Source organism: Pezoporus occidentalis, unplaced genomic scaffold (assembly GCF_034315485.1).
Source record: "Pezoporus occidentalis ecotype Australia unplaced genomic scaffold, CSIRO_AGI_Poc_V1 ctg420, whole genome shotgun sequence".
NCBI lineage: Eukaryota > Metazoa > Chordata > Aves > Psittaciformes > Psittacidae > Pezoporus > Pezoporus occidentalis.
Window position 1 is genome coordinate 41,297 of NW_026915748.1, and position 18,135 is coordinate 59,431.

The 18,135-nt window shown below is 64.1% G+C and overlaps 2 protein-coding genes across 3 annotated transcripts; one reads left to right on the forward strand and one right to left on the reverse strand.

Moving 5' to 3' along the window:
- Positions 1-34: 34 nt before the first annotated feature.
- Positions 35-11,731, reverse strand: AEBP1 (AE binding protein 1). Of its 2 annotated transcripts, none has more exons than XM_062634303.1 (21): positions 11,464-11,731; positions 10,910-11,341; positions 10,603-10,662; positions 8,588-8,659; positions 8,422-8,508; positions 7,942-8,040; positions 7,742-7,828; positions 6,612-6,692; positions 6,448-6,522; positions 6,264-6,373; positions 5,501-5,640; positions 5,329-5,413; positions 5,098-5,242; positions 4,919-5,007; positions 4,687-4,810; positions 4,411-4,607; positions 3,532-3,711; positions 1,495-1,837; positions 1,262-1,401; positions 1,079-1,178; positions 35-990 (listed from the first exon to the last, which is right to left on the reverse strand). In XM_062634303.1, the coding sequence occupies exons 1-21, from the start codon at positions 11,690-11,692 to the stop codon at positions 440-442; spliced, it is 3,426 nt and encodes a 1,141-aa protein (XP_062490287.1). In that variant the 5' UTR covers positions 11,693-11,731; the 3' UTR covers positions 35-439. The 2 variants fall into 2 exon arrangements, with proteins under 2 accessions (XP_062490287.1, XP_062490288.1); XM_062634304.1 differs by having other exon boundaries at positions 7,742-7,802; positions 8,000-8,040; positions 11,464-11,730.
- Positions 11,732-13,685: 1,954 nt separating this feature from the next.
- On the forward strand, positions 13,686-17,529 carry CAPG (capping actin protein, gelsolin like). Its single transcript, XM_062634306.1, has 10 exons — positions 13,686-13,781; positions 14,144-14,189; positions 14,781-14,953; positions 15,049-15,203; positions 15,758-15,919; positions 16,628-16,777; positions 16,872-16,964; positions 17,102-17,234; positions 17,309-17,397; positions 17,464-17,529. The coding sequence occupies exons 2-10, from the start codon at positions 14,167-14,169 to the stop codon at positions 17,527-17,529; spliced, it is 1,044 nt and encodes a 347-aa protein (XP_062490290.1). The 5' UTR covers positions 13,686-13,781; positions 14,144-14,166.
- The last annotated feature ends 606 nt before the right edge of the window (positions 17,530-18,135 follow it).

An 18,135-nucleotide genomic window follows, 5' to 3' on the forward strand; every position in this document is an offset into this window, starting at 1 on the left:
CGCTGGCACGGAGCTGCTGGCTGCAAAGGAGAGATTCTCTTACCAATATAACTTGATTTATTTGTGTAACAAAAAACTGTGTGGAGGGGAGTGGGGCTGCGCCTGCCTCCGTCGGGCCCTGCCCTGGAGAGCGGGACCACCCCTGCCAACGCCACCAGGATGGGATGGGGTGAGGGCTGTGTACTGCTTCACCCCATCCCATGTCTCAGGGATGGGGCAGCGCATCTCTTGGTGCTGGCCCTGGAGAGCGGCACGGGGGACACCCTGCAGCCACCCAGCCTTGGGGCGAGCAGCAGCACAGCCCTAGGAAGCAGCACGGGTGAGGAGCTGGAGCCCACCCGGAGCGGGCTGCTGGGCTCGAGGAGATTTTGGAAGCGATGCCGGAGCCTGCGGCGAGTGTCCGGCCCTGGCTGAGGCAGGAACGAGGGGACAAGCGCCCCTAGTCACCAAAGTTCACGGTGTAGGTCTCGGCCGTGGTGAAGGGCTGCACCGTCCCTGTGCCCAGCTCCCAGGTCTCCGTCTCGGTCACCACCTCGGTGACCACCTCTGTTTCGGTCTCCATCTCCCAGGTGCCGGCTGTGGGTGGCTCTTGGCTCCAGGGCACATAGGCTGTGCTGCTGAAGGAGATGTGCATGGCCGTGGTGGGCGCAGGGGCCGTGGGGCTGCTGGCAGCAGTGGTGGCATTGAGCCTCCGGAGCCTCATCTGCTGCCGTAGACGCATGCGGTGCCGGAGCCGCATCTGCAGGCGCAGGCGCTCGCGGGGCGTCATGGGGCGGCCGGGCACGATGCGGCGGATGGGCCGGTTCCCGTTCATGGCCATGATCTCCCGGATGCGCTTCCAGTTGGAGCGGGACAGCACGAAGTTGCATTGGGTGGCCCCGATGTCATAGAGGACGCTGCAGGTCTTGACGCTGGGGTTGTAGCCCTCGGCGCGGGCCGAGACGCGGTACTCACCGGGGTTCAGGATGCGCCAGTAATCCCCACCGCTGGCTGCAGGCAGCGAGGGGACGCGGCGGCGTGTGAAGCTGGTTGCACAATGCTAGCAGCGCCCTGCCCCACACCCTGCCCCGCGCCCTACCTGTCCTGATGTTGTGGTTGATGCCCCCCACGACAATGGTGGCGTTGGCAATGGGTTCTCCCTGCTGGTCCGTTACCAAGCCCTTGATGCCCCGATGGACCTGGGGCAGGAAGGGGGATGAGAGGAGCTGTGTGGGGCAGGCAGGGCCCTGCCCGCTCCCTGCCTGGCGCATCCAGCGCTTACCTGCTCCATGAAGGTGAGCAGAGACTCCTTGTTGTTCTCCCACTCCTGCTGCAGCTCGCTCTCATGGGGGAACTTGTCGCAGCCCAGGTAGATGGAGAGCTCCAGGCAGTTGGTGTGCAGGTAACTGAAGTCATTCATGCCTGCAAGACAAACGGCCAAGCACCCACCCAGCTGCTTGCTCGCACCTCCACGTGGTGGCCAAGCTGGTGCCGCGCACCGTGGCACCCACTTACTGCCTGCCCGGGGGTGCCACTTGGCGCCCTGCACGATGCCCATGGCATTGGTCATGTCCTGCGTGTGGCAGCCGCCGCGGAAGGTCTCGCTCATGGTGAGATGGGCCGAGGCGTAGGAGATGGCGAGCCAGCGGAAGATGGCGTGGTCGGGGGTCTCCTGCAGCTCCGGGTTCTCGTCCTCATACTCATCCGGCGGGCGCGGGGCGGCCGCTGGGGTCTCACTGACAGGACGGGCTGCGTCGAAGGGATAGGACACCAGCTTCTCCCCGCCCTGCAGGTTAGCTCCCAGCACAAAGGGGTTCTTGTCCATCCACGCCATGACAGCCCGCGTCTCCACCGCTACCTGCCGGAGGGGGCAGGTGGTGTGAGACATCACCTCCACATGATTGCCCCATCACCTGCCCTTCACTGCCCCATCACCTCCCCTTCACTGCCCCATCACCTGCCCTTCACTGCCCCATCACCTGCCCTTCACTGCCCCATCACCTGCCCTTCACTGCCCCATCACCTGCCCTTCACTGCCCCATCACCTGCCCTTCACTGCCCCATCACCTTCCCATCGCCTCCCCATCACCTGCCCTTCACTGCCCCATCACCTCCCCTTCACTGCCCCATCACCTCCCCTTCACTGCCCCATCACCTCCCCTTCACTGCCCCATCACCTGCCCTTCACTGCTCCATCACCTCCCCTTCACTGCCCCATCACCTGCCCTTCACTGCCCCATCACCTCCCCTTCACTGCCCCATCACCTGCCCTTCACTGCCCCATCATCTGCCCTTCACTGCCCCATCACCTCCCCTTCACTGCCCCATCACCTTCCCTTCACTGCCCCATCACCTTCCCTTCACTGCCCCATCACCTCCCCTTCACTGCCCCATCACCTTCCCATCGCCTCCCCATCACCTGCCCTTCACTGCCCCATCACCTTCCCATCGCCTCCCCATCACCTGCCCTTCACTGCCTCATCACCTCCCCATGATCGCCCCATCACCTGCCCTTCACTGCCCCATCACCTCCCCTTCACTGCTCCATCACCTCCCCTTCACTGCTCCATCACCTCCCCTTCACTGCCCCATCGTCTCCCCTTCACTGCCCCATCATCTCCCCTTCACTGCTCCATCACCTCCCCTTCACTGCCCCATCGTCTCCCCTTCACTGCCCCATCACCTCCCCTTCACTGCTCCATCACCTGCCCTTCACTGCTCCATCACCTCCCCTTCACTGCCCCATCGTCTCCCCTTCACTGCCCCATCGTCTCCCCTTCACTGCTCCATCACCTCCCCTTCACTGCCCCATCGTCTCCCCTTCACTGCCCCATCATCTCCCCTTCACTGCTCCATCACCTGCCCTTCACTGCCCCATCACCTCCCCTTCACTGCTCCATCACCTCCCCTTCACTGCCCCATCGTCTCCCCTTCACTGCCCCATCATCTCCCCTTCACTGCCCCATCACCTGCCCTTCACTGCCCCATCACCTCCCCTTCACTGCCCCATCACCTGCCCTTCACTGCCCCATCATCTGCCCTTCACTGCCCCATCACCTCCCCTTCACTGCCCCATCACCTTCCCTTCACTGCCCCATCACCTTCCCTTCACTGCCCCATCACCTCCCCTTCACTGCCCCATCACCTTCCCATCGCCTCCCCATCACCTGCCCTTCACTGCCCCATCACCTTCCCATCGCCTCCCCATCACCTGCCCTTCACTGCCTCATCACCTCCCCATGATCGCCCCATCACCTGCCCTTCACTGCCCCATCACCTCCCCTTCACTGCTCCATCACCTCCCCTTCACTGCCCCATCGTCTCCCCTTCACTGCCCCATCATCTCCCCTTCACTGCTCCATCACCTCCCCTTCACTGCCCCATCACCTCCCCTTCACTGTCCCTTCACTTCCCCTTCACTGCTCCATCACCTTCCCTTCACTGCTCCATCACCTCCCCTTCACCTCCCCATCACCTTCCCATTGCCTCCCCATCACCTCCCCTTCACTGCCCCGTCACATCCCCACCACCATGCCCTATTCTGCAGCTCACCGTGGCATCCTCAGCCAAGTAGTGCTCAGGGATGGGGATGTGGTGGTTGGGGAACTTGTGAGGTACCAGCTTCCTGTCCTCAGCTGCCCACAGAGCTGAAGCCAAGTCAGGGAAGTTCTCAAAGAGGTCGTAGCCCTCCTCTGTCCAGTGGCCCAGAGCCCAGTTGCCCAGTTCAGAGCCCTGCAGTAGCCCGGGGCAGCAGTGAGCTGGAGGGTGCATCCCTCCACCTGCATCCAACCATCTGCATCCACCACTTGCATCCACCACCTGAATCCACCACCTGTATCCACCACTTGCATCCAACCACCTGCATCCACCACCTGCACCCACCACCTGCAGCCACCACCTGCACCCACCACCTGCATCCACCACCTGCATCCACCCCCTGCATCCACCACCTGCATCCACCACCTGCATCCACACCTGAATCCACCACCTGCATCCCGCCACCTGCATCCACACCTGCATCCACCACCTGCATCCCGCCACCTGCATCCACACCTGCATCCACCACCTGCATCCACACCTGAATCCACCACCTGCATCCACACCTGCATCCACACCTGAACCCACCACCTGCATCCACACCTGAATCCACCACCTGCATCCACCACCTGCATCCACACCTGAATCCACCACCTGCATCCACACCTGAATCCACCACCTGCATCCACACCTGCATCCACCACCTGCATCCACCACCTGCATCCATCGCCTGCATCCCACCACCTCCATCCATCGCCCGCATCCCACCACCTGCATCTATCACCTGCATCCACCACCCACATCCCATCATCTCCATCTGTCCTGGCTTCAGCACTTAAACCACGACGCCATCCACCACCCGCATCCACTGCCCCATCCCTGCCATGCCCTCACCGCCTCGCGGGCCAGCTCGTAGCCATCAGGGTTGAGGGAGGGCACGAGGTGGATGCGGGTTTCGGTGACCAGGCTCCGCACCCGGGGGTTGCCATCCTGGAATTCCTTGCACAGGAACTGCATGAGCAGGAGCAGCAGCTCCCGGCCCAGCACCTCATTCCCATGGAGCCCGGCTGTGTACCTGAACTCGGGCTCACCTGTGGGCAGGGCACAGGCTCAGGGTGATGCCTGCACCCCTGCCTGCTCCGGGTTCCTTCCAGAACCTTCCTGCCTCACCGGTCTCGTGCTCGCCCGGGTTGTCCGAGATCTCCATGGCGTAGATCTTCAGCCCACGCGAGCTCTTGCCGATGTTGTAGATGCGGGTGATGCTGGGACACTCCTCATTGACCACCTTCATCAGCTGCGGGCACAAGGAGGGGGGGGGAGATGGGGTAGTGCTGGGGGGCTGAGCCCACCCTCTGTGGAGGATCCTGCCCCATGGAGGATCCCACCCCAGGGAGGTGCTCACCTGCCTCATGTCCTTGTAGGAGTGGTGGCGGAAGTCCAGGTTGTCGGTGGAGGTCACCTCGTTCTGTTGGCTGTAGTAGCTGCTGACGGCTGTGGAGGGGACAGGGAGGCGGTGATGGACACTGAAGAGATGCCACCCCCCTCCGCGTGCCCCCCAACCCTCCTTGGGGCGGCTCTTACTGGAGAGGGGGCAGCCCAGGACCTCGAGGCGCAGGCAGAGGCTCCCGTTCCATGTCTGGGGGTAGATGCGAATGTAACGGGCCACCATGGGGTCGGGGAACGTGGTCAGCACCGGCGTGTCCTTGTCCACGTTACCATAGAACTTCTGCCATGGGGAAGGGGGGAAGACGTAGCCAAACTGGGGGCAAAGGGTCCCCATTGTCCCCCCCCAACCACTTTTGGGGTGCCTACCATCTCCTCGTAGCCATTGGTGTACATCACCCAGTTCTGGCTGTCGTTGCTGAAGCCCACATAGAAACTGGTGACAAAGTCCTCGCTGCGGGAGGAAGGGGACAGGTTGGGAGGGGGGTTCCCATCCGCTCCCCCCACCCCATGTCCCCAAACCCAGCCCCTGCTCCCGTACTGGATCTGGGAGTCACGTCCCTGGGTGATGACGCCGGTGAACTTGGTGGTGCGGCGCGTGTCCACCTCGAGCCAGTGCGCCCGGCTGTCGTCCTCGGCGCACCAAGCCCCGTCGAAGAAATCGTCCTCGTTGGGGCCCGCCTGCAGTGGGGACAGCGAGTGGGACATTGAACATCACTTGGTGGTGATGAGCGGGGAACCCGGAACCCCCCCGGGTGCACCGTCACCAGCATCAGGACATGGAGCTGCTGGAGCAAGTCCAGAGGAGGCCACGAGGATGCTCAGGGGCTGGAGCAGCTCCCGAATGGAGCCAGGCTGAGAACGTTGGGGCTGGAGAAGAGAAGCTGCGTGGAGACCTCAGAGCAGCTTCCAGTGTGTGAAGGGGGCTGCAAGGATGCAGGAGAGGGGCTCTTCATCAGGGACTGTAGGGATGGGACAAGGGGTGATGGGTTCAGACTGAAACGGGAGGGATTTAGGTTGGAGATAAGGAAGAAGTGATTTATGTGAGGGTGCTGAGGCGCTGGCACAGGGTGCCCAGAGAAGCTGTGGCTGCCCCATCCCTGGCAGTGCTCAAGGCCAGGTTGGACACAGGGGCTTGGAGCAAGCTGCTCTATGGAAGGGGTCCCTGCCCGTGGCAGCCGCTGGAGCTGGAGGAGCTTTAGGGTCCCTTCCAACCCAAACCAGGCTGGGGTTCTATGACACGTCCGGGGGTCCCCTGGCTTTGGGGGGGGGGGGGGGGAGGAGGCAGGATGGGTGCCCCTCACCTGCATGTTGAGGCGCCCGCGCTGAGCACCCAGTCCGTGGCGCAGCATGGATGAGGCCAGGAGCTGGTCATCCTCGATGCGGTGGGACTCCAGCCCAATGGGGGGGCAGCCTGGGGACAAGGGGGGGTGACGGACATGGCCCCACAGCGGGGTGACTGCTGCCCCATGGAGCAGGGGCACTCACTCGTCTTCTCCTCCGGAGGCTCCCATTCGTCCTCGTCTGGCTCCCACTTCTTCCCGCCTGGCTTTTTGGGTTTCCCTGGAAAAGGGGCACGGTGGTGGGGGCAGAGCCTGGGAGGGAGAGGGGGGCGAGGGGACGGGGACAGGGACAGGGACAGGAGCACCCACCTTTGCGGTCCCGGCCCTTCTCCTCTGCCCAGGGGTCCTCCTCCTCCTCCTTGCTGCTGCTGCCTTTCTTGGGCTTCCCTACTGGAGATGAGGCACCCATCACAGGGCCATGTCACCCACCATAGGGACATGTCACCCACCATAGGGATATGTCACCCACCATAGGGCCATGTCACCCATCACAGGGCCATGTCACCCATCACAGGGCCATGTCAACCACCATAGGGACATGTCACCCACCATAGGGCCATGTCACCCACCATAGGGACATGTCACCCATCCTAGGGCCATGTCACCCACCATAGGGACATGTCACCCACCATAGGGACATGTCACCCATCACAGGGCCATGTCACCCACCATAGGGCCATGTCACCCACAACTGAGACATGTCACCGACCATAGGGCTGTGTTACCCACCATAGGGATATGTCACCCACCATAGGGATATGTCACCCACCATAGGGCGATGTCACCCACCATAGGGCCATGTCACCCACCATAGGGATATGTCACCCACCATAGGGCGATGTCACCCACCATAGGGCCATGTCACCCACCATAGGGCTGTGTCACCCACCATAGGGCGATGTCACCCACCATAGGGACATGTCACCCACCATAGGGATATGTCACCCCCCATAGGGCCATGTCACCCATCACAGGGACATGTCACCCACCATAGGGCCGTGTCACCCACCATAGGGATATGTCACCCACCATAGGGCGATGTCACCCACCATAGGGCCATGTCACCCACCATAGGGCTGTGTCACCCACCATAGGGCGATGTCACCCACCATAGGGACATGTCACCCACCATAGGGATATGTCACCCCCCATAGGGCCATGTCACCCATCACAGGGACATGTCACCCACCATAGGGCCGTGTCACCCACCATAGGGCCATGTCACCCACCATAGGGCCGTGTTACCCACCATAGGGCCATGTCACCCACCATAGGGCCATGTCACCCACCATAGGGACATGTCACCCACCATAGGGACGTGTCACCCACCATAGGGATATGTCACCCACCATAGGGCCATGTCACCCACCATAGGGCCATGTCACCCACCATAGGGCCATGTCACCCACCCCAGGACCCAGCCCCTGCCCATCTCTCACAGGGTTTGAGTTTCTCCTCGTCCGTCTCCATCTCGTCCCCTTTGTCTGGGGTTTTCCCGGGCTTCGGTGGGGGCAGCCCATAGGAAACTGTGGGTGCAAAGGGGGGGGGGGGGGCTGGGACACGCCTTTGGGGCACAGGAGGGCCTGTGGGGCCCATGGGGACAGGGATGGGGTTCTGGGGTGCCCCGTGTGTCACTCACAATCATCGTAGTCAGGTGGCAAGAAGCCTTCATCGTAGTCCCCTTCGGTCACCAGGACGGGCGGTGGGGGAGGCGCTGGGGGGGTCTCTGCCGGTGTCGCTGGGGAGGGTAAAAGGGAACTCATGGGACCCCTTGTTCCTCTATGGGGTCCCCACACCTCTACAGTGTCCCTGTAGGGCGCCTCTATAGGGTCCCAATGGCTCTGTGGGGTCCCCCATGTTTCTGTGGGATCCCTGCAAGGACCCCATGTCCCTGTAGGGTCCCCACATCCCCACAGGACCCCCCCTTTTATATCTCCACAGGTCCCCCCCTCTACATCCCCACAGGTCCCCACACCCCCATGGGGTCCCCGTGCCCACCCCGGCTCCAAGCTGCCCCGAAGCGATGCTCCCCTTGGTGCCCAAGCCTGGGCACCGTCCTCCCCCGAGGCTGCCACCCCCTTTGTCACCCCCCTTATCCTGCCCTGCTCCCCCCACTCACGTGGCTCCTCGGGCTGGGGCCAGACCCTCTGCGGGCTCTTCCTGCCAGGGGGCTTGCGGGGCTTCTGCTGCCGCCGGATGTACTCGACTGGGGACAGCGCGGGGTGACACTGACTGGGGGTGCCGGGGGGGACCCGTCCCCGCAGCGGGACCCCTCCTCTACGTACAGTCCTCGTAGTCCTCCCGCTCCAGCTGCTCGTTGTAGTCCAGGGTCGGGGGCTCCGGCTCCATGGGGGCCTCTGCGGGAGGGGGCACTTGGGAAAGGGGCACGGGGGGGGGGCTGGGGCAGGGGGTGGCATTGGGGTGCAGGGAGGTGACACTGGGGACCAGGGAGGTGGCATTGAGGTGCAGGGAGGTGGCATTGGGGTGCAGGGAGGTGACACTGGGACTTGGAGAGGTGGCACTGGGGTGCAGAGAGGTGGCATTGGGGTGCAGGGAGGTGACACTGGGACTTGGAGACGTGGCACTGGGGTGCAGGGAGGTGACACTGGGGACCAGGGAGGTGACACTGGGGACCAGGGAGGTGACACTGGGACTTGGAGCCGTGGCACTGGGGTGCAGAGAGGTGGCACTGGGGACCAGGGAGGTGACACTGGGACTTGGATATGTGGCACTGGGGTGCAGGGAGGTGACACTGGGGTGCAGAGAGGTGACACTGGGGTGCAGAGAGGTGGCATTGGGGTGCAGGGCGGTGGCATTGGGGTGCAGGGAGGTGACACTGGGACTTGGAGACATGGCACTGGGGTGCAGGGAGGTGACATTGGGGTGCAGAGAGGTGGCATTGGGGTGCAGAGAGGTGGCATTGGGGTGCAGGGAGGTGACACTGGGACTTGGAGACGTGGCACTGGGGTGCAGGGAGGTGGCATTGGGGTGCAGGGAGGTGACACTGGGGTGGAGGGAAGTGGCATTGAGGTGCAGGGAGGTGGCATTGAGGTGCAGGGAGGTGACATTGGGGTGCAGGGAGGTGGCACTGGGGTGCAGGGAGGTGGCATTGGGGTGCAGGGAGGTGACATTGGGGTGCAGGGAGGTGGCATTGGGGTGCAGGGAGGTGGCATTGAGGTGCAGGGAGGTGACATTGGGGTGCAGGGAGGTGACACTGGGGTGCAGGGAGGTGACATTGGTGCATGGGAGGCAGCTCTGGGGTGCAGGGAGGTGACACTGGGGTGGAGGGAGGTGGCATTGAGGTGCAGGGAGGTGACATTAGGGTGCAGAGAGGTGGCATTGGGGTGCAGGGAGGTGACACTGGGGTGCAGGGAGGTGACATTGGGGTGCAGGGAGGTGACATTGGTGCATGGGAGGCAGCTCTGGGGTGCAGGGAGGTGACACTGGGGTGGAGGGAGGTGGCATTGAGGTGCAGGGAGGTGACATTAGGGTGCAGAGAGGTGGCATTGGGGTGCAGGGAGGTGACACTGGGGTGCAGGGAGGTGACATTGGGGTGCAGGGAGGTGACATTGGTGCATGGGAGGCAGCTCTGGGGTGCAGGGAGGTGACACTGGGGTGGAGGGAGGTGGCATTGAGGTGCAGGGAGGTGACACTGGGGTGGAGGGAGGTGACATTGGGGTGCAGGGAAGTGACATTAGGGTGCAGGGAGGTGGCATTGGGGTGCAGGGAGGTGGCATTGAGGTGCAAGGAGGTGACACTGGGGTGCAGGGAGGTGGCATTGAGGTGCAGGGAGGTGACACTGGGGTGCAGGGAAGTGACATTAGGGTGCAGGGAGGTGGCACTGGGGTGCAGGGAGGTGGCATTGGGATGCAGAGAAGTGGCATTGGGGTGCAGAGAGGTGGCATTGGGGTGCAGGGAGGTGGCATTGAGGTGCAGGGAGGTGGCATTGGGGTGCAGGGAGGTGGCATTGAGGTGCAGGGAGGTGACACTGGGGTGCAGGGAAGTGACATTAGGGTGCAGGGAGGTGGCATTGGGGTGCAGGGAGGTGGCATTGGGGTGCAGGAAGGTGACACTGGGGTGCAGGGAGGTGTCATTGGGGTGCAGGGAGGTGGCATTGAGGTGCAGGGAGGTGACATTGGGGTGCAGGGAGGTGGCATTGGGGTGCAGGGAGGTGGCATTGGGTTGCAGGGAGGTGACATTGGTGCATGGGGAGGCAGCTCTGGGGTGCAGGGAGGTGACACTGGGGTGCAGGGAGGTGGCCCCAAGACCCAGGGCAGTGGCCTAGGGCCAGGGCACTCACCAGGCTCGGGGTGTGAGTCCTCCCGGCCTAGCTCCCAGATTGGTGGCTCCTCTGGCTCCCCTGGGGACAGGGACAGAGCAAGGCACTGGTGGGGACCCCAGACCCCAAGCCCAGCCCCAAACCCCGCCTCAAACAGGGCCCATCCAGGCAGTAAAGCCCATGGTGGGAGGAAGGCTGAGGGGGGAATGTGACCCCAGGGGGACAAAGCCGGGGCAGCTGGGAGCTGTGGGACATAGGGTGATGTTGTGAAGCGCCAAGACCCCCCCAAAACCCAGTTGGTAGCGAGATGGAGCTCCCCAAGACTCACCTCTGCCACCCGCATCCTCCTCTTCCTCATAGGGCAAAGGCTGCTTTGGGAATTGGGGTGTCCCCTCCTCATCCTCACCCCACGGGGGCTGTGGGGTGATGTGGAGCTCCGGGGGAGGTGTCGGGGGCTCCGGTGGTTTCTTGCCAGAGGGTTTTTTGGTGGCTTTGGGTGGCTTCTCCTTGGGCTTCTTGGAGCCTTTGGGTGGTTTCTCAGAGCCTTTTTGGGGTTTCTCTTTGGGCTTCTTGGGGGGCTTGTCCCTGTCCCGGTCCCGGCCCCTGTCCCTATCCCTGTCCCTGTCCCTGTCCCGGCCCCTGTCCCTGTCCTTGTCCTTCTTGGAGCCCCGCGCTCTCTCCTTGGGCTTCTTGGTGGGTTTTGGAGTTTTTTCCTTCTTCCCCTTCTTGGGTTTCTCGGGCTCCATCAGCCCCGGGGAGCCTGGAGGGAGGAGAACGGAGGGGACGGGGGGGGGGCAACCGCCCCGCCGCGGGGTGAGGGGCGCCAGGGCCAGGCCGTAGGGTCCCACTGCACCCCCGCGGGGCCGCGGCGCCCTCGCTCACCGGTGTCGCTGCCGGTGCCGATGCTCGGGTCGATGCCGAAGCCCAGGTCGGTGCCGTCGTCGTCCCCATCCCCGTCGCGGTCGCCGGTGCCGAGGAGGCCGCGCAGGAACGCCTCGATCTCGGCGTCGGTGACGGCGGGTCCGGGCGCGGAGGGTCCCGGCGCGGCCCCGGGCGGCAGCAGCGGCAGCAGCGCGGCCGCGAGCACGAGGCAGGACCGGGGCGGCCCCATCGCACGACGCCGCCGGGACCGGGCCGGGAGAGCGAGAGCGGGCGGGGGACGGGGGGCGGCGGCGGGGGCGGGCGGGGGCGGCACCGACGGAGCGGAGGGGAATTGGGGGGGGGGGGGGGCGAGAGGGAGCCGCTGGGCACCGGGAAGAACGGGAACAACGGGACCGGCACTGGCACTGAATGGGACCCGCTTGGAACCGGCACCGGCATCAGCACAGGACCGGCACTGCACGGGACCCGCTCGGCAGTGCCACCAGCCCCGAACGGGCACTGCAGTGACACTGGCACTGCATGAGGCAGCAGCACCAGCGCTGCGCGGGACTGGGACGGCACCGGCACTGCGCTGGCACGGGCACCAGGCGGCACCAGCTCTGCACTGGAACGGGCGCTGGCACCGCACCCCCCCGGCATCGGGCGGGCGCACGGGCCTGGGCACGAGGAGCACAGGCACACTACATACATGGAGCACAGGCACACTACATACATGGAGCACAGGCACACTACATACATGGAGCACAGGCACACTACATACATGGAGCACAGGCACACTACATACATGGCACGGCGTGCACAGCACATGTGCCCCCCCCACCGCACAGAGCTGCGCACGGGACACGCACTGTACACGCGTGTAGAACCGCACAGAGCACGCAGGAAGCGCGGTGTGTCAGCACCGCACACATGCACCATGCCCTTGCTGTACATGGGATGCAGCTCACACGCACCACTCGCAGCATCCCCTCCCCGGGGCCCGCAGGCTCCCCGGGCCGCGCCGGGGCTGAGGCCGCTCGCACTCGTCACACGCGTGAGTCACGGCCCAGCCATGCTGCCGGGGGGGGACGGGACTGCGGGGGGGGAGGGCCAGCCTTGAGCCTCCCAGTGCAGCTCCCAGTGCCTCCCAGTGCTTCCAGTGCAGCTCCCAGTGCCTCCCAGTTCATCCCAGTGCTCCCACTGCAGTTCCTCATGTTATCAGGGCTTCCCAGTCCCTCCCAGTGCAGCTCTCCCTGCCTCCCAGTGCAGCTCCCAGTGCCTCCCAGTTCATCCCAGTGCTCCCACTGCAGCTCCTCATGTTATCAGGGCTTCCCAGTCCCTCCCAGTGCAGCTCTCCCTGCCTCCCAGTGCAGCTCCCAGTGCCTCCCAGTCCGTCCCAGTGCTCCCACTGCAGCTCCTCGTGTTATCAGTGCTTCCCAGTCCCTCCCAGTGCAGCTCTCCCTGCCTCCCAGTGCAGCTCCCAGTTCCTCCCAGTCCGTCCCAGTGCTCCCACTGCAGCTCCTCGTGTTATCAGTGCTTCCCAGTCCCTCCCAGTCCCTCCCAGTGCTTCCAGTGCAGCTCTCCCTGCCTCCCAGTGCAGCTCCCAGTGCCTCCCAGTCCGTCCCAGTGCTCCCACTGCAGCTCCTCATGTTATCAGTGCTTCCCAGTCCCTCCCAGTGCAGCTCTCCCTGCCTCCCAGTGCAGCTCCCAGTGCCTCCCAGTCCGTCCCAGTGCTCCCACTGCAGCTCCTCATGTTATCAGTGCTTCCCAGTCCCTCCCAGTGCCTCCCAGTGCTTCCAGTGCAGCTCTCCCTGCCTCCCAGTGCAGCTCCCCCTGCCTCCCTATGAGCCCCATGCAGCCTCCACTAATGCCCCCGCCTTCCAGCTCTGCTCCCATTACAGCCTCCCCAACCCCTCATGGACCCCCAGTACAGCCCCCCCCCAGTGCAGCCCCCCCATACCCGAGTATAACCCCCTTCCAGTACAACCCTCTCCAAGTGCAGCTCCCAGTATGGCCCCTGCACCAGGTACGGCCCCCTCAGACCTGCCCCAGCCCCTGTGGGCTTGGGGGTCCCAGTAGTGGGGGGGGTGTGGGGTGTGTGCTGGGGGGATGGGGGTCCCAATGGAGTGGGGAGGGTCCCATGATGGTGAAGGGGAGGTCCCAGCAGTGGGGGGTCCCATGGTGGGTGCCCCGTTCCCAGTGTGGGGGCCCCACCCAAGGCCATATGACCCCCCCCGTCCCCACCCTTTCCTGCTCCTGAGTCACCTCCGACGTCTTCCGGGTGCCCCGCGGCTGCTGGGGCGTCCGTCTGTCCTGCTGCAGCCGCTGCGAGCAACGGGGTCTGTCTGTCTGTCTGTCAGCCGGGGTCCGTCCGCTCGGGGAGGGGTCTGTCAGGGGGACGGGGTCTGTCTGTCCATCCTGGTGTCCATCTGTCTGCCCTGGGGGCTTCCCACCCACTGGGGTGTCTGTCTGTCTGTCTTCCTGGGTGGCCATTTATCGGGGTGTCTGTCTGTAGGGGTGTCCCCCTATCCATAGGGGCAGTCATCTGTTCGTAGGGGTGTCTGTCCGTTCTTCTGGGTGTCCATCTCTCTACGGGGGCATCCATCTGTCTGTCCTCTGGGTGTCCATTGGGGCATCCATCTCCCTGTTGGGGTGTCCTTGACCTCCTGGTTCTCACCTCACGGTGCCCCTCTGTCCACAGGTCCATCCGTCCACCCTGACGCCATGTACACCACAATCCCCACAAGGTACCACCTTCCTCCCCCCCCATCGCCTCCCATTACCCCCCACCACTCCTCATCACCCCCCATCACCCCCTGTTCACACCCCCATCACCCCTCATTACCCCCCCATCACTCCCATCACCCCCTGTTCACACACACACCCATCACCCCCCATCACCCCAACCACCCCCTGTTCACATCCCTCCATCACCCCCCATCACCCTCCATCACTCCCATCACCCCAATCACCCCCTGCTCACACCCCCATCACCCCCATCACTCCCATCACCCCAACCACCCCCTGCTCACACCCCCATCACTCCCATCACCCCAATCACCCCCTGCTCACACCCCCATCACCCCCATCACTCCCATCACCCCAATCACCCCCTGTTCACACACACACCCATCACCCCCCATCACCCCAACCACCCCCTGCTCACATCCCTCCATCACCCCCCATCACCCTCCATCACTCCCATCACCCCAATCGCCCCCTGCTCACACCCCCATCACCCCCATCACCCCAATCACCCCCTGCTCACACCCCCATCACCCCCATCACTCCCATCACCCCCTGCTCACCCCCCCCCCCCCAACCCCTTCTCCCCACAGCGGTTCCCCTTTCGGCCCCACCGCCTCCCGCCCGGGGCTGCACGTCTGGCGGGTGGAGAAGCTGCGGCCGGTGGAGGTTCCGGAGCGGAGCTGGGGCCTGTTCTTCTCGGGGGACGCGTACCTGGTGCTGCACAACGGCCCCGAGGAGCGGGCGCACCTGCACCTCTGGCTGGGTGCGCGCTGGGGACCAGGGGCTGGGGACCGGGGCTGCGGGGGAGCCGCGGCTCGCGCTGGGTACCAGGTACCGGCTCACACCGGGTGCCCGCAGGCCAGGACTCCTCGCAGGACGAGCAGGGGGCCTGCGCCCTCCTGTCCACGCAGCTGAACGCGCTGCTGGGCGAGCGCCCCGTCACCCACCGCGAGGTGCAGGGCAACGAGTCCGACCTCTTCATGCAGTACTTCCCACACGGCATCACCTACCAGGTACCACTGCGAACCCCCACAGTGCTCCCGGCCCTCAGCATCCCCTGTGCACCGGCATCCTGCGTGGTGCTCGGCATCCTGACCCGGTGCTCGGCACCTTGACTGAGTGCTCAGCATTCCACATGATGCTCAACATCCTGATCGATGCTCTTGGCACCCTCACTTATCCCCATTGAGCATGTGGGACTCCCCTCTAGGTGCTGGGCATCACTGGTAGGTGCTCAGCCTCCCTGGTGGGTGCTCAGCTTCCCTGGTGGGTGCTCAGCATCCTTGACATGTATAGAGCATCCTGCTGGGGGCATCAACACCAGATGCCTGGCACTCAGCATCTTCTTTGAGTGCTCGATACCTCTGGAGGGTGCTCAGCCTTCCTGGTAGGTGCCCAGCATCATCTCGGGGTGCTCAGGATCTGTACTCAGTGCTCATCATCCCCACTGAGTGCTGGGCTGCGCACTGAGCACTCACCTTTTGGGTGCTTGGTATCTCTGCTGGGTGCTCAGCATCCCTGGTGGATGCTGGTCCCACCATGGGAGCTCAGCACCCCAATGCTGCAGGATGGTGGCGTGGCCTCGGCGTTCAAGACCCCACGCCCCAGCGCCAGCCCCGGGCACCGACTCTACCAGGTGAAGGGCAGGAGGAACATCCGGGCGAGCGAGAGGGACCTGGCCTGGAGCAGCTTCAACACTGGCGACTGCTTCATCCTTGACCTGGGCGAGGTGCGGGGCGAGCTCTGTCCCCACCATCCCCTCCCTGTGCCCCAAACCCAGGGCAATGTGTCCTGCTGGGTGTCCATCTGCCCCCTGGGGTGTCTGTCAGCTCATTGGGGTGCCCATCCACTCACTGGGTCCATCAGGGCAACTGGCCATCCATTGGGTGGCTGTTTGTCCTTCTCTTGGGGCGTCCATCCACACGCAGGGCTGTCTGCCTTGGGGTGTCTATCTGCTGGGATGTCTGTCTGTCCTTCCAAGTATCAGTCTGTTGTGCTGTTTGTCTGCCCTTCGAGGTAGCCATCTGTCCACTGGCTCCATCCATAGGGGTGTCTGTCTGTCCTTAGAGAGTTCTGTCTCTTGGGTTGCCCATCAATCAGCTGGGGGGTTCCCTGATCCATAGGGATGTGTGATTGCTGGGGTGTTTCTCCATCTGGGTGTCCATCCGTCCATTGGGAGTCATTTATCCATCTGTGTGTGTCCATCCATCCATTGGGACAGCCATTTATCCATCTGTGTGTGTCCATGCATCCATTGGGACAGCCATTTATCCACCCGCGTGTGTCCATGCACCCATTGGGGCAGCCATTTATCCATCCCTGTGTCCGTCCGTCTGGGTGTCCGTTTGCCTGTGACCGCTCCATCCCCAGCCTGGGTGAGGTGGGTTGAAGCCACCACCTATGGCTCTGTCCCCACCACCCCGCTCCCTGTCCCCAGACGCTCTTGGTCTGGTGTGGCTCCGGGTGCAACGCGCTGGAGCGCAGCCGGGCGCAGGAGCTGGCCGCGGCCATCCGGGACAGCGAGCGGCGCGGCAGAGCGCGCCTGGACATCGTGGCTGATGGCGAGGAGCCACCGGAGATGCTCCAGGTATGGCAGGACCCCAATGTCCCCACTGGGAGGAGAGGGGGTCCCCAGTGTCCCCGGGGGGTGGCTCTAAGGCCTGAGTCTGCTCTCCCGGCAGGTGCTGGGCCCCAAACCCACCTTGCCAGAGGGCAGCCCCGAGGAGGATGCTGTGGCCGACCAGAGCAATGCGCGGGCAGCCGTCCTCTGCAAGGCAAGGACACGGTGGGACACCACGGTGGCACCAGGGCCGGGCATGGCTGGGAACACCATGGTGGCCCCAGGGGACGTATGGGGCTAGGCATGGCCAGAGGACACTGCTGCAGGAGGTGACTCCCTGTCCCCGGGCAGGTGTCAGACGCGACGGGGCGCATGGACCTGACCCAAGTGGCTGCGAGCAGCCCCTTCAGCCAGAGCCTGCTCTGCTCCGACGACTGCTTCGTGCTGGACAACGGCGCCGGTGGGAAGGTCTACGTCTGGAAAGGTGCCCGGGGATGGGGATGGGGGCACACGGGGACAGGGAAAACCCCTGGTGTGGCTCTGATGCCCTATCCATAGGGCACAAGGCTAACGAGCAGGAGCGCCAGGCGGCCCTGAGGGTGGCTGAGGAGGTGATCGCCCGCATGGGCCACTCGCCCCGCACGCAGGTGGGTGCAGCGGTGAGGGGGGCACGGGCTGGCACAGGCAGCGTCACCACATCCCTGCCCCTGCAGGTGGAAATCCTGCCCCAGGGCCACGAGACGCCGCTCTTCAAGCAATTCTTCACTGGCTGGAAGTGAGCTCCGTGCCACTGCCTGCGCCCTGCCCTGTGACCATGCTGTCCCCAGCTCCACCCCTCTGCCAGCCCCATCTCCATCCCTTTTTTCCCCATCCCATCCTCGTGCCATCCCCATCCCTTTTCCCATCCACATCCCATCCCCGTGTAGTCCCATCCTTACCCTTTTGCCCATCCCATCCCTGTGCCAAACCCATCCCTTTCCCCATCCCCACCCCTTTGTCCATCCTGTCTCTGTGCCATCCCCATCCATTTCTCCATCCCCATCCCATCCCTGTGCCATCCCCATCCCTTTGCCCACGCCATTCCCTTCCCCATCCTCATCCCCTTGCCCATCCCATCCCTGTGCCATCCCCACCCCTTTGCCCACACCATTCCCTTCCCCATCCCCACAGCATTCCAGCCTGTGCCCTGCCCATGGTAACCCTGCGCCAGCACAAGTTCCCCACTGTCACTGCTGCTGCACCCCCACCACCCGCATGCCCTCAACACTGTCCTGCCCTGTGCATCCCTGTGTCTATCACCCCCATGTCCCTGCTGTCCCCACGCTCCCGCTGCCACCATCCCAACGCATCTTCCCCATCCTGCACCTGGGCCCCAGTGAATAAAG

Coding starts and splice junctions, on each gene's coding strand:
- AEBP1 (XM_062634303.1), bottom strand. CDS start 11,692: ATGGGGCCGCCCCGGTCCTGCCTCGTGCTCGCGGCCGCGCTGCTGCCG. Junction 10,663..10,909: donor GGAGGATGCGGGTGGCAGAG/GTGAGTCTTGGG, acceptor CCCTGTCCCCAG/GGGAGCCAGAGGAGCCACCA. Junction 6,374..6,447: donor GCCTCCGGAGGAGAAGACGA/GTGAGTGCCCCT, acceptor CCTTGTCCCCAG/GCTGCCCCCCCATTGGGCTG.
- CAPG (XM_062634306.1), top strand. CDS start 14,167: ATGTACACCACAATCCCCACAAG. Junction 15,920..16,627: donor TCATCCTTGACCTGGGCGAG/GTGCGGGGCGAG, acceptor CCCTGTCCCCAG/ACGCTCTTGGTCTGGTGTGG. Junction 17,398..17,463: donor GCCACTCGCCCCGCACGCAG/GTGGGTGCAGCG, acceptor CTGCCCCTGCAG/GTGGAAATCCTGCCCCAGGG.